A 14925-nucleotide genomic window follows, 5' to 3' on the forward strand; every position below is an offset into this window, starting at 1 on the left:
ATTTGACTGAGACACTGAATTAAAAAAAAAAATCCCTCTAGAGCATGGTGTCAAACTCTGGCCCGCGGGCCAAATTTGGCCCGCCGTGTAATTTCATTTGGCCCTTGAGGCAATATCAAATTAACATTAGAGATGTAACACCGCTTTCACCACTTATACTTGTCAACCCTCCCGATTTTCCCGGGAGACTCCCGAAGTTCAGTGCCCTTCCCGAAAATCTCCCGATTTCCACCCGGACAATAATATTGGGGGCGGGCCGTAAAAGCACAGCCTTTGGCGTTCTCTACATGTCGCCATGTCCGCTTTTCCTTCATACAAACAGCGTGCCGGCCCACTCACATAATATATGCAACTCATACACAAGTGTATGCAATGCATACTTGGTCGACAGCCATACAGGTCACACTGAGGGTGGCCGTATAAACAACTTTAACACTGTTACAAATATACGTCACACTGTGAACCCACAGCAAACAAGAATGACAAACACATTTCGGGAGAACATCCGCACCGTAACACAACATAAATACAACATAAACACAGCCGAACAAATACCCAGAATCCCTTGCATCACTAACTCTTCCGGGATGCTACAATATACACCCCCGCTACCACCAAACCCCGCCCCAACTTAAACCTGCCACCGAAAAGAGGCATTCAATTTGTATTTTTATTTTATTTGATATGCCATTGATACTTTGTAATTGTTACTATTTAAAACTCGATTTTGCATGTCACTATAAAGTTATGTAAGCCTTGCTTGGTCAATATTCAATGCAAAACTTGTTTGGGTCCCTATTAAAGGATTAATTTGTTCAACCTCGGCCAGCGGCTTCGTTCAGTTTTAAATTTTGGCCCACTCTGTATTTGAGTTTGACACCCCAGCTCTAGAGGAATACATGGCCAAACGTTATGATAACAAACTTGTTTGGCGTATCCATCCCATCCATTTTCTACCGCTTATTCCCTTTTCGGGGTCGCGGGGGGCGCTGGCGCCTATCTCAGCTACAATCGGGCGGAAGGCGGGGTACACCCTGGACAAGTCGCCACCTCATCGCAGGGCCAACACAGAAAGACAGACAACATTCACACTCACATTCACACACTAGGGCCAATTTAGTGTTGCCAATCAACCTATCCCCAGGTGCATGTCTTTGGAAGTGGGAGGGAGCCGGAGTACCCGGAGGGAACCCACGCAGTCACGGGGAGAACATGCAAACTCCACACAGAAAGATCCCGAGCCTGGATTTGAATCCAGGACTGCAGGAACTTCGTATTGTGAGGCAGACGCACTAACCCCTCTTCCACCGTGAAGCCCTGTCTGGCGTATCATTCCAGGGAATCAAGCGCCCAAACAAAGAATCCCACATTGGACACTCAGTCTCTTTTAGTTGTGGTTGAGTACAACTGCAAAATAATCCTCCAAGGAGTGAAAAAAAAAGTTGCAATGGAAAGTACTTCAATAAAGAAGGTGAGAAATACAATTGAATTTAGGAAATTACTTTTGTCAAAGTAAAGTAAAGTTAAAGTACCAATGATTGTCAAACACACACTAGGTGTGGTGAAATTTGTCCTCTGCATTTGACCCATCCGCTTGTTCAACCCCTGGGAGGTGAGGGGAGCAGTGGGCAGCAGCGGTGCCGCGCCCGGGAATCATTTATGGTGATTTAACCCCCAATTCCAACCCTTAATGCTGAGTGCCAAGCATGGAGGTAATGGGTCCCATTTTCATAGTCTTTGGTGTGACTCGGCAGGGGTTTGAAGTCACAACCTACCGATCTCAGGGCGGACACTAACCACTAGGCCACTGAGTAGGTACCAAGTATGAAGGTGATGTCCTCATTTTTGCCACATTTCAGTGGCCTAGTGGTTAGAGCAGGGGTCGGGAACCTTTTTGGCTGAGAGAGCCATGAAAGCCACATATTTCAAAATGTATTTCCGGGAGAGCCATATCATATTTTTTAACACTGAATACAACTAAATGCGTGCATTTTTAAGACCAACATCTCTTATTATTTTTAATAACATTGTTATTCTAAAGCTAACCAATATTTAATATAATACTTCTTACCATTAATGCGACTTCTTGAAGGGGTGCGATAGAAAATGGATGGTTGGATTAAAATGCATGAGAATGTTTTATATTTTTAACGTTATTGTTAACACTGTTACTACCACGGAATTATTCATCGTGTTAAGCAATGTCAGTTAAGATTTATCTGAGAGCCAGATGCAGTCATCAAAAGAGCCACATCTGGCTCAAGAGCCATAGGTTCCCTACCCCTGGGTAAGAGTGTCCGCCCTGAGATCCGTAGGTTGTGAGTTCAAACCCCGGCCGAGTCACACCAAAGACTATAAAAAAGGGACCCATTACCTCCTTGTTTGGCACTCAGCATCAAGGGTTGGAATTGGGGGTTAAAACACCGTAAATGATTCCCGGGCACGGCACCGCTGCTGCTCACTACTCCCCTCACTTCCCAGGGGGTGATCAAGGGGATGAGTCAAATGCAGAGGACACATTTTGCCCCACCTAGTGTGTGTGTGTGACAATCATTGGTACTTTAACTTAACAGTCTTCATTAAAGTGATGTTGTGTTCATTTTTCCATTTCATTCATCATTTCTGTTTTTTCACATTGTTTTCTGCATGTAAAACAATTTGCTCTCAAAAAAAGTGTTACGATTATTTATATTTGTTTGTCTAGAAATGATCAATTGCACTTACAGAATTCCTTGTGGGAAAATTGCTGTAGTTTTTGTACAATTGCATTGTTGCCGGACCTTTTGGAACAGATTCCCAACTAAAACCGAGGTACTGCTTTACAAGGTCTGCAGAAAATGTATTCACATTTCGCAGCCTTTTTCCAGAAAGAACCTTGTTTAATTTAACATTATTGGTGTTGTGTGCAAAATATTCAGGAGGAAATAAGTTTCCTTCATTTTGGACTAGGGCCGTGACATAAAATGTGGAGCAAGTGAAGTGCTGAGATTATTTCCCAGATGCATGTATCGTTATTAACAGTGGTTATTGTTTTTTATTTTTTTACCTACACCAGGATATGTGCGTGCGTTCGTGGGTCTGTTCCGTCCATCAGTTCGTTCGTAACTCAAAAGTTACGGACGGATTTTCCTGAAAGTCTCAAAAAATGTCAGAAATGTGGAACAGGGACTAGATTTAGGTGGTGATCCTAAAAATTCCTACTAGGTGTCACATTAACTTACATCTGTGTGTGAATGCTGCAGTCCAGCTTCCACCCAGTGTGTGACTTACAAAAGTGTTTACTCCCGTTGATCTTATTCCGCTATTGAACTAAAGTGCTCAGCTGCTGAGGCCGATGCAAGGAGTGAACCCTCTTGAAGTCTGTTTGTAAGCGACGGAAGAACCAAATTATACAGCAGTTTACTTTATCCTTTGTTTAAAGGCCTAATGAAATGAGATTTTCTTATTTAAAAACGGGGATAGCAGGTCCATTCTATGTGTCATACTTGATCATTTCGTGATATTGCCATATTTTTGCTGAAAGGATTTAGTACAGAACATCGACAATAAAGTTCGCAACTTTTGATGCTGATAAAAAAGCCTTGCCTTTACCAGAAGTCGCAGACGATGACATCACAAGGGTGAGGTCTCCTCACGTCCTCACATTGTTTTTAATGTGAGCCACCAGCAGCAAGAGCTATTCGGACCGAGAAAACGACAATTTCCCCATTATTTTAAGCGAAGATGAAAGATTTGTGGATGATGATATTGATAGCCAAGGAATAGAAAAAAATAAATAAAATAAAAAGCGACAGCTCTCGGCGGCAGTGTGAGCCTTTCAGATGTAATTAGACACATTTACTAGGATAATTCTGGAAGATCCTTTATCTGCTTATTGTTTTAGTGAGATTGTAAAAACATACTTTGAGGTCGGGTGGCTGCGGTGAACACGCAGTGTCTCAGAGAGAAGCGAGGAGCCAAGCTCACAGCTGCCTTTTAAACAGCTACTACAGGAGGACGAATAATCCAATGATGTCTCCGGTAAGATATATATCACAATTTTCCCATCCAAAAACATGCTGGTTGACGTAGAGCAGGGGTGCCCATTACGTCGATCGCGATCGACTGGTCGATCTCGGAGGGTGTGTCAGTCGATCTCAAGCCAGGCATTAAAAAATAGACATAAAAATGAGCAATCATCAATCATACCAAGACTTCACTTTCGTCAGTTGTTTGACATTCTCGGCACCCGAGGATCTTGTGAGATGACGCTGGCTGCTGCGAGCTCATATTTAAGAAAAAAATCACTAACAGGGCGGACGCAGAGAAACACATTTTATTTCTAGAGACTCCGTACCTACTGTCAAAACTCTAAAGACCGACAGCACAGTTCCTGTCTTCACCATAAAAGACCTGTTTCATCCTGCCTGTGCTAACAAAATAAGAGTCTCAGAAAGCTAGCGTGCACAAGCTAGCAAGCTACGGAGTTTGATGCCGATGTATTTCTCCCCCGCCCTCAGCGACCGCTTTCTCACTTGCTTGCCCACCCGCACAGTCACTGACGTCACTCACCTGCTGCCAGACATTAAAGGGCCACACACATATGCTACTCTCATAACAAAGTGTTTAAAAACGAGTATGCAAGTTGGACAAATGAGATGCCAAATCCAACCACTTTCATGTGGTATTGGACAGAAAGGAGGACTTTTTTTTTCCTCCATTTGAAAATGCGGACGTTATCAGCACCACTGTCTAATTCCAATCAATGCAAGTCTTCAGAATCAAATACACCAACTTATATTCTTGTCTTCATGAAAGAAAGGAATCTATGTGTGTTAAACATGCTTGTATTATCATTAAACACCATTAACTTGTTAAAAAAAATGTCTCTTTCATAAATAAATAAATATAAGTTATAAATAGGAATGAGGTAGATCTCCTCGACTTGGTCAATTGAAAAGTAGCTCGCCTGCAGAAAAAGTGTGAGCGCCCCTGAGGTAGAGAAACATGTTCGCTTGACCGCTCTGTGTTAAAAACAAAGAAACACCGGCTGTGTCTCGGTGCTATAGACAGCTGCAATACACCGATTTCCACAAACAGCATTGTTCTTTATAGTCTCCTTTATTAATTGAACAAGTTGCAAAAGATTCAGCAACACAGATGTCCAAATTACTGTGTAATTATGCGATAAAAAGAGACAACCATTTATAGCCGTAACTGGTGCTGAGCTAATATTTCCTGACAGTCCGTGACGTCACGCGCACGTGTCATCATTCCGCAACGTTTTCAGCAAGAAACTCGTGGGAAATTTAAAATTGCAATTTAGTAAACTAAAAAGGCCGTATTGGCATGTGTTGCAATGTTAATATTTCATCATTGATATATAAACTAAAAGACTGCGTGGTCGTTAGTTTCAGTAGGCCTTTAATTACCTCCACCAGAAGGTTATGTATTTGCTGGGGCTTGTCTCTTTGTTAATTAGTTAGCAAGATATTTTAAAAAAGACGGATGTTGAGAAAACTATCAGGAAATGTCAAAAATGGGAAAAGGAATAAGTGATTACATTTCAGGGCTGATCTGGATCCAATAATGTTTTACTATTGGAAGGAAGGCATGGTAGAGGTCTGCGCTCTTTCTTGTTACACGGCCATCTTGTGTTGTTGACTGATCAAAATTCAATTATTCAATGATCTTGAAGATGTAATGTAGGTTTTAGAATTTTTTCTATTCAATAAAGAAATGTCCAGAGAAAGCTAATGTCTTAAGCTAAGATATTTATTTGAGATCTCAAAAAACATCAGGTTACAGAGCAATAGGAGAAGTGAGAGAAGGGCAAGAGAGAGCAACTAAGGAACTTTCAGGTCCTAATGCCATGAAAAAAGGAAGGTTTGAGGGGTGGAGTGAAGTGTCCAGTAGACAGGGATGCAAGCATGGGCTAATACGGAATACAACACAACTATCTTTGTCCCAGACTTACAGAAGGTGGGAGTTTGGGCTCCAAGACTGCATCAAGGCCATGCAAATGTTTGTTATCTTTGGACAAAATCCAGGTCCCAGACAGCTGAGAAAGAGGAACACTACACAAGCATTTAGACTAAAATATTTGTTTAGACAAGAAAATACTAAAATGCTAATTTGGCCACAAGTATCCGTTACGGCATTAGTATGACCGATCCTGCCTCCCTTAACTACTTGATATTAAATCTGGACTCTCTAAGTGCTTTTTTAGTTTTTCTTGTATCACCTTTGAGAATACTAAAACAGTGGTTCTCCACATTTTTTCAGTGATGTACCCACTGTGAATATTTTGTTTAATTCAAGTACCCCCTAATCAGAGCAAAGCATTTTTGGTTGAAAAAAAGAGATAAAGAAGTAAAATACAGCACTATGTCATCAGTTTCTAATTCATTAAATTGTATAACAGTGCAAAATATTGCTCATCTGTATTGGTCTTTCTTGAACTATTTGGAAAAAAAAGATATGAAAATAACTAAAAACTTGTTGAAAAATAAACAAGTGATTCAATTATAAATAATAGAAGTAAACATCATATTAAAGTGCCCTCTTTGGGGATTGTAATAGAGATCCATTTGGATTCATGAACTTTATTCTAAACATTTCTTCACAAAAAATAAATCTTTAACATCAATATTTATGGAACATTTCCACAAAAAATCTATCTGTCAACACTGAATAGTTCATTGTTGTATTTCTTGTCACAGTTTATGAACTTACATTCATATTTTGTTGAAGTATTACTCAATAAAAATATTTATAAAGGATTTTTGAATTGTTGCTATTTTTAGAATATTTTCAAAAAATCTCACGTACCCCTTGGCATACCTTCAAGTACCCCCAGGGGTACGCATACACCCATTTGAGAACCACTGTGCTAAAACATTGAAAAACAATCATATTAACAATTCTAATAATGGTTTTATTATGGCAATAGTTTGACACTAGAACAGACTAATTGTAATTTCAGTATTTCCTATTGCGTAAATGGAAAATCCCAACGAATGGATTGGATTGTGTTCCACTCGCTCTACTTTATATTCCATGAATAAGTGTGGTTATTAACACTAGCCACGTGTACGTGGACATTCATTTAATCTTATCATTATTCGGATTAAAATGTTACCGTGTACATGGACCCTGAAAAAATTATCTGATGATGACGTGCATTTTCATGCATCACATCTAAAACCGGAATACTTTACTTTGACATGCGCAGAACCAAACTTAAACAGACAAGTGTGTTATTTGTTCACTACTTTTGTTTTACATCTCTTTTTTTAAATGAAGCTGTTCTGTGTTTTTATATTGTGATTATGTACAGGTTGTGGTGTGTCTTCATGTTACGACGTTCTGTGTTTGTGTTTGAGGCTAGCAGTTAGCACTTGGAGTAGCTGTAATGTCGTGAATAAAACAGCTCAGTCATCCCTTCTTTTATCGACACGTGACAATCCAGACCATACTTTTGTTTTTGCTAGTCTCGTTTTTAAGCAACAAACCCAACAGTATATTATTCTACTTACACATGTTGAATGTTGGGAAACAGCAGCAAGACAATCACTTCAATCAGAGACTATTAAATTCAGTCCCTGCTTGACTCCCAAAGTATAGCTGACGTCACAGACATGCACAGTAAGGATAATCCTAACCCAAAATTCGGAAGAAGTGTTTTCATGCGCTACAATCCGTCGGACTTTTGGCATTAACCACACGTCTCGATCGGAATGAAATTTAGATCCGAACGTGTTTGATCGGGTCAGAATGTTCCGAATGGCGTGTTTACATCAAGTATTTTTATTCCAGTTAGGCAAATAGGCAACCTACTCAGTGGTCTAGTGGTTAGAGTGTGCGCCCTGAGATCGGTAGGTGGTTACTTCAAACCCAGGCCGAGTCATACCAAAGACTATAAAACTGGGACCCATTACCTCCCTGCTTTGCACTCAGCATCAAGGGTTGGAATTGGGGGTTAAATCACCATAAATGATTGCCGGGCGTGGCACTCCTGCTGCCCACTGCTCCCCTCACTTCCCAGGGGGTGATCAAGGGGATGGGTCAAATGCAGAGGACACATTTCACCACACCTAGTGTGTGTGTGACAATCATTGGTACTTTAACTTGAACTTTTAATCCAATTAGATGTGTTCCACCTGAATGCGACCCCGAAAGGGACAAGCGGTAGAAAATGGATGGATGGATGGATAGCTGTGTCCATGTGCACATAGCTACTGTCACATAATTCCAAATATTACAACTTCCAATGGCGACTGAATTTCGTGATCATGACATGGATTCACTGGTTTGAGTGACAGAACATGTCGCCTGAACTGATGAACAAGAAGAATAGTCGCTGAGGAGGCAGCTGTTAGTTTTGCTAATGTCCTCCAAAACAAGATGAGAACACTGGAGCTGTGTTGATGTATGGACATAAAAAGCCTGGTTAATATTCATGTCACTGCACCCACAGCAACATGTGCTCATGCATATCTTTACCAGCCCTTACTTGTGTGCAAAACCCTTCTGCCAGCCTCCTGGCGTCCCATTTGGGACAAGCAGGAATAATGAAGTATTGGCTTCTTTCAACCTTCTCCTTTCGTGCGTCATAGTGTTTCAGAGTTTGGAAAGATTGCATTGCTATATTGTACAGCATGTCGTGGGCAGGCCCGTGAGCTCATTCGTGATCCTCTTATGACAGTCACTCACTCACTCGGCTAATTACCCCGCTCTATCGCAGCACATCTAGCATACGCCTGCAGTAGTAGTGGAGTGGGCTTATGAAACAACATGATTCACTTTAGATAAGCAGTGCATCGACAAGGACCGAAGGCAAATCATTTATGGAATATCTCAAACTGTGGGGGCTCCATCTGGTGGCACGCCAAACAATCACTCGAATAAAGGGGGAACATTATCACAATATCTGAAGGGTTAAAAACAATTAAAATCAGTTCCCAGTAGCTTATTTTATTTTTCAAAGTTTTCTCAAAATTTTACCCGTCACGCAATATCCCGAAAAACGGCTTCAAAGTGCCTGATTTTAACCGTCGTTATATCCACCTGTCCATTGTCATGTGACGTCACTGCGTGAAGCCACCAGAAACAAACATGGCGGATAACACAGAAAGGTATAGCATAATAGCTCGGATTCAGACTCGGATTTCAGCGGCGCAAGCGATTCAACAGATTACGCATGTATTGAAACGGATGGTTGGAGTGTGAAGGCAGATAGTGAAAACGAAATTGAAGAAGAAACTGAAGCTATTGAGCCATATCATGACAGACAGCGGCACGGGAGGAAGCGAAGATGAATTCGGCGATCGCCTTCAAACCAACGATTGGTATGTGTTTGTTTGGCATTAAATGTGGGTGGAGGGAAAGGCTGGATGCAAATATAGCTACAAATGAGGCATAATGATGCAATATGTACATACAGCTAGCCTAAATAGCATGTTAGCATCGATTAGCTTGCAGTCATGCCGTGACCACATATGTCTGATTAGCACATAAGTCAATAACATCAACAAAACTCACCTTTGTGATTTCGTTGACTTTATCCTTGGAAATGCATCTGCTTCGAGTGTCGCAGGATATCCACACATTCTTGCCATCTCTGTGCCATCTCTGTCGTAGCATAACTGTCGTCGGTTAAATGAGGGACTTTCACATCTTTTGGCCACTGGTGCAAATTGAATCCGCCTCTGTTCGTGTTGTTACACCCTCCGACAACACACCGACGAGGCATGATGTCTCCAAGGTACGGGAAAACAGTTGAAAAAACGGAAAATAACAGAGCTGATTTTACTTGGTGCGTGTAATAAGATTGACAAAATGGCGGATTGCTTCATGTTGTGACGTCACGGGTGAAAGGTCATCGCTCGACAGGCTATCAATTGAAAGGCGTTTAAATCGCCAAATTCACCCTTTTAGAGATCGGAAATCGGTTAAAAAAAACATATGGTCTTTTTTCTGCAACATCAAAGTATATATTGACGCTTACATAGGTCTGGTGATAATGTTCCCCTTTAAAGCACAGTGTTTTATTTTTCCTATATTCAAACTGTGTGTAATCTGACATAGCCAACAACCATATTCAATATACCTGTTGAATAAAACAGCTGCTTCGTTTTTAATGAATATTTAAGCCTACTACACCAGTGCATTTTAATGTGGGTCATTGAGGTGGTACTTGTCGAGCCAAATTTTTTCAGAGGATTTCTGAGCTCACTATGTTCACTGCTTGCTGTACACATCCTACAAAGTCAGACCCATACCGTTTCAATGTCCATTTCTCAGATGATATAATTGTTGATGACTGAAGTATACTGATAGCTTAGTTTAGTTTAGTTTATTAAGGATCCCCATTAGTCTACACCGCAGTGGAGACTATTCTTCCTGGGGTCCAGGCAAAAAACATCACACAACCACAAAACAAAAGATTAAAATGCAGTACAACATGATCCAATAATAAATTGTCATAATACAAAAATAGCAACAACAAAGAACCAAAAAATACTAATAACTTTTGTTGCATAATAATTTTCATACCAAAGATAAAAATAGCAATATAAAAATAGATATACTGTATACATTTTTGCAAAAATAAAACAAAGAACCAATGGCCTAAAATATACACATTAGTGTACCAAAGACAAACAATAAGTGACGAAAAGGTATCATCCATCCATTTCCTGATGCTTATCCCATAATCAATAAAATACTCAATAGTCAATAAAAACAGTCATGACATTAGGTACAATCTAGAATAATCTCTTTACGCAATACTTCTCCTTTTAGTCTATTCTTAAAGCCCACTATGCTGGTGATTGATAGCAGATATTGTGGAAGTCGATTCCAGTAAGTGATTGCCCGATACATTACAGTCTTTTTCAAAACATCACCTTTGGGTTTAAGACGGGTGAGAGCACCTCTTAGGGCTAGCCTGGCACCGTAGTTGTGACTGTCACTGGCAAGCAACATCTGAGAATACAGATATGAAGGTTTATGGTATGTATAGATGTTTTTCAAAAATAGAATTAAACTACACGCTAGTCTTTCACCAACTTTCAACCAAACCTAACCACCCCCACCTACTCCACATCCCACCCTCCGATTGTAAATAATGTAAATAATTCAAAGTATATACTCTGATGATTAACTTGTGTGATGACTGTATTATGCTGATAGTATATATTTGTACAATGAATTGATTAACGTGGACCCCAACTTAAACAAGTTAAAAAACGTATTTGGTATTACCACTTAGTGGTCTATTGTAAGGTATATGTACTGTACTGTGCAATCTACTAATAAAAGTCACAATCAATCAATCAATCAATCAATCAATAAAAGGCGGTACTTGGGGAAAAAAAGTTTGAGAACCACTGGACTATTTCATCTGCAACTGCTGCAGACAGCATGGAGAGGATCCTCTGAGTGGGAATGAAAGTGTAACGATTGTGTGTCTAATATTATCTTCTCATTCCTGCGAGTCATAAACAGTCAAAAATGCTGCTTTTGCTTGCCGGGTGTCATGAATAAATTATTTTCTCCTCCTTCTCCCTGAGAGCACCACACATGGATGGACGGATGAGGGTGGGGTGGAGATGATTGACAGCAGTGCGGAACATTCTGCATGCAGAGTACAAAACAAAAGTTGTTAAGAGGAGGATGCAAATACAGGCCGCTCAGCAGACTGTAAACTCCTCTTTCTAAGAGCTGAATAAACCTTTTTTTGACACGCTGCCTCTAATAATTAGCATGTAAAAGACTGCTAACAAAGAAGACCTTAAATCAAAAGCTTCTGCAGTCGACGTCATGCATGAGGTCACACATGGATGAATTACAGAAAATGAAACAAGTAAGAAATCTCCTGTTCAAAGCAGTCCAAATACTTTTGGTAAACATTGAGCATATTGACGTTATGGCCTGGTTGGTTTTACACTTGTTTTTCCATTCATGGAGGACAGGAAGAAATCAAATACTTGTAAAAGACATCAAGCAACTGCACAAATTGAAGATGACATGATCTCAACCACCAAGAAGTACAATGCACAACTCTGCTGCGGCTGAATGAAAAATAACAACTTAGCAGTAGTAACCATTATGACAATATTAAGTAATACATAACATTCAGTGACCATCACTAATCACCGGTGTCGTATATCATAGATCATTATGTACAGTTAATATTTTCACAACAGTACGTATATTAATGTGTACCGTATTTTTCGGACTATAAGTCACAGTTTTTTTTTCATAATTAGGCCGGGGGTGCGACTTATACTCAGGAGCGACTTATGTGTGAAATTATTAACACATTACCGTAAAATATCAAATGATATTATTTAGCTCATTCACGTAAGAGACTAGACGTATAAGATTTCATCGGATCTAGCAATTAGGAGTGACAGATTGGTAAAGGTATAGCATGTTCTATATGTTATATTTATTTGAATGACTCTTACCATAATATGTTACGTTAAAATACCAGGCACCTTCTTAGTTGGTTATTTATGCGTCATATAACGTACACTTATTCAGCCTGTTTTTCACTTTTCTTTATTTATTTTAAATTGCCTGTCAAATGTCTATTCTTGGTGTTGGGTTTTATCAAATAAATTTCCCCAAAAAATGCGACTTATACTCCAGTGCGACTTATATAGGTTTTTTTCCTTCTTTATTATGCATTCTCGGCAGGTGCGACTTATACTCTGGAGCGACTTATACTCCGAAAAATACGGTAATCTTTTTTCCCCAAACAGGAAGTGACCTTAAATTCTTATCAGTAAAAGACATGGAGAAAGAGTAGGATTAGGCTTTGCTTCTTCCTTCTGTGGATAGGTTGTATTTTTCAGTTCAGTTTCAGTTTATTTCAAACATGTATACGATACAATGTAATGCAGCAAACATTTCCAATTGCTTCATGACGGCACGTCCGAAAAGGAGTACGAAGAAGCTGAGCTAATTTAATCCAACCCCTTTTCATACCATAGCAATTTTATCCCATTTCGTTGTTTTCTGTAACCTAACAGTGAATAAATAAACAATATACCATAGTAGGTAAACAAATATTAAATACATAAATAATCTTGCAAATGTAACCACATGGTGTTGCTTAATATAACTTGTTAAACATGTCTGCAACAGACAAAATGCATAACTTTCAATAAAACAGCCATCCTATGCGTAGTATGCTATACTTTGTTTTGGACATGCAACAAGTTACATAAATATTAACCCGTGGTTATATTTACACAATATGACAAGTCTGAAAAGGAATAGGGAGAAGCAGAGTTTTCTTAATTGCAACTCTTCTTCTCCAATACTGATAATCGATACCCTTCCTAGCTTCTATATGTTGACACTTACAAGATAGATAGATAGATAGATAGTACTTTATTTATTCATTCAGGAAAATTTACATTTTCAGCACAATCCCATTCAAGATCAGACAAACATTACAGGGAGACAGAACAGGATCGCTGACGGGTCTGCCGACTTCCGGCGCCCCTTACAAAAAAGGTGAGAAACAGGTAAACAAGTGTGGGGGGAATGGGAGAAAAAAATAAAAGATTAAAATAAAATTAAATGAAAAAATCGGTCTAACCCTGGGCCTCTGGAGAGGGGGTCCAGACTGAGGCTAAGGAAAAAAAACAACTCATAGCCATAGTACACATCCCTCTTACAGGTGTGTAAGAGGAAAACATCAAACATCAAAGACAACAAAAGACATGAAAGACATTAAAGCAGCGGAGTTGATACAACCAGCCACTTCTACATACAGCTATGAATAAAAAGTAAAAGAAACATATACACTGTGGTGGCCTCTGCAGTGTTCCATGCCATCGTCTGCTATTTGCCTGATCGGGAGCGAGTAGTTTGTGCAGGATGGGCGTGAAGTGATGACATGAAGGGATTTTGCAGAGTTATAGACTCGTTGGACCTTGCTGAGGGACTTCTGGGGGAGGCCAAAAAGAAGGGAGTTGTTGCAATAATCGATGCGAGAGGTTACCATACTAAACAAGGACTGAGGCAGCATGGACAGTAAGAGAGGGGCGCAGCCCGTTAATATTACGGAGCTGGAAGTAAGCAGAGCAAGTGATGTTATTGATGTGAGGTCGGAATGACAGTGTGCTGTTCAAAATGAAACTGGGGAGTTGTCAATGCTTGAGAAGAAATGGTTACCTTTGGAAAGTGAGGATTTTGTACTATTAAAATTATCCCCGGGTTTGTCGCAGTTTCCTTTAAGGAAGTTTGAGGTGAACCAGGATTTTTTATTTCAAATACGCAGGAGGTGAGGGAGGCAGGTGGAAGTGTGGCGTTAGGCTTGGTGGAGAGTTGCAGCTGGGTGTTATCAGTGTAGCAGTTAAAGTGAAAGTTACATTTTCGGAAGATATGGCCAAGGGGGAAATGGTGAATGATAAACCAAGGGGGAAATGGTGAATGATAAAAGGCACTCAAGACAGATCTCTGGGTAACACCGGTTATGACTGCGGAATGATCATACTTAAAGGATTTGAGCTGTTTAAACTGTGTCCGGACTGTTGATGTAAGAGTGAAAACAGTCCTGGGGGGTGTTGATGATGCCAATGGATGAGAGTGTATTTAGTATTAGTGTATTGGATGGTGTCCAAGGCTGCACTCAGGTCCAGAAGGACAAAGATTGAGAGAGGTCCAGAATCAGCTGCAGTGAGGAGGTTGTCCAGGAGTTTTAATAGGGCAGTTTTTGTACTGTGACAAAGGTGAAAACCAAACAGGAAAGGTTCGTAGAGGGAGTTTTGAGTTGAAAGGTCAATTGGAAATAGGACACAGGTTGTTAAAAGGTCAATTGGAAATAGGACAAAGGTTATTGTAGTTGTTGGGACCTAAACAATGTTTCTTCAAAGTTGGAGAAACAGCTGCAATTTTTTAAAAAGTGACGGAAAAATACATACA

General features: G+C 40.0%; 1 protein-coding gene across 6 annotated transcripts in view; it reads right to left on the bottom strand.

Annotated features, from left to right (window-relative positions):
- Positions 1-10321: 10321 nt before the first annotated feature.
- The window catches only part of b3galnt2 (beta-1,3-N-acetylgalactosaminyltransferase 2), a 49629-nt gene continuing 45025 nt past the window's right edge, over positions 10322-14925 (bottom strand). For 2 of the 6 annotated variants that reach the window (XR_009808105.1, XR_009808104.1), the window contains one exon: positions 13377-13948. Coding sequence is in view for 1 of the 6 variants with exons in the window: in XM_061910630.1 (XP_061766614.1) it covers positions 11491-11619 (129 nt within the window). In the remaining 5 variants the exon portion in view is untranslated. Of the gene's footprint in view, positions 11620-13376; positions 13949-14925 lie in introns of those variants that run through there. The other 4 variants (XM_061910630.1, XM_061910629.1, XR_009808106.1 and 1 more) reach the window with 4 other exon arrangements.

This window comes from Nerophis ophidion, linkage group LG09, assembly GCF_033978795.1.
Source record: "Nerophis ophidion isolate RoL-2023_Sa linkage group LG09, RoL_Noph_v1.0, whole genome shotgun sequence".
Taxonomy (NCBI): domain Eukaryota; kingdom Metazoa; phylum Chordata; class Actinopteri; order Syngnathiformes; family Syngnathidae; genus Nerophis; species Nerophis ophidion.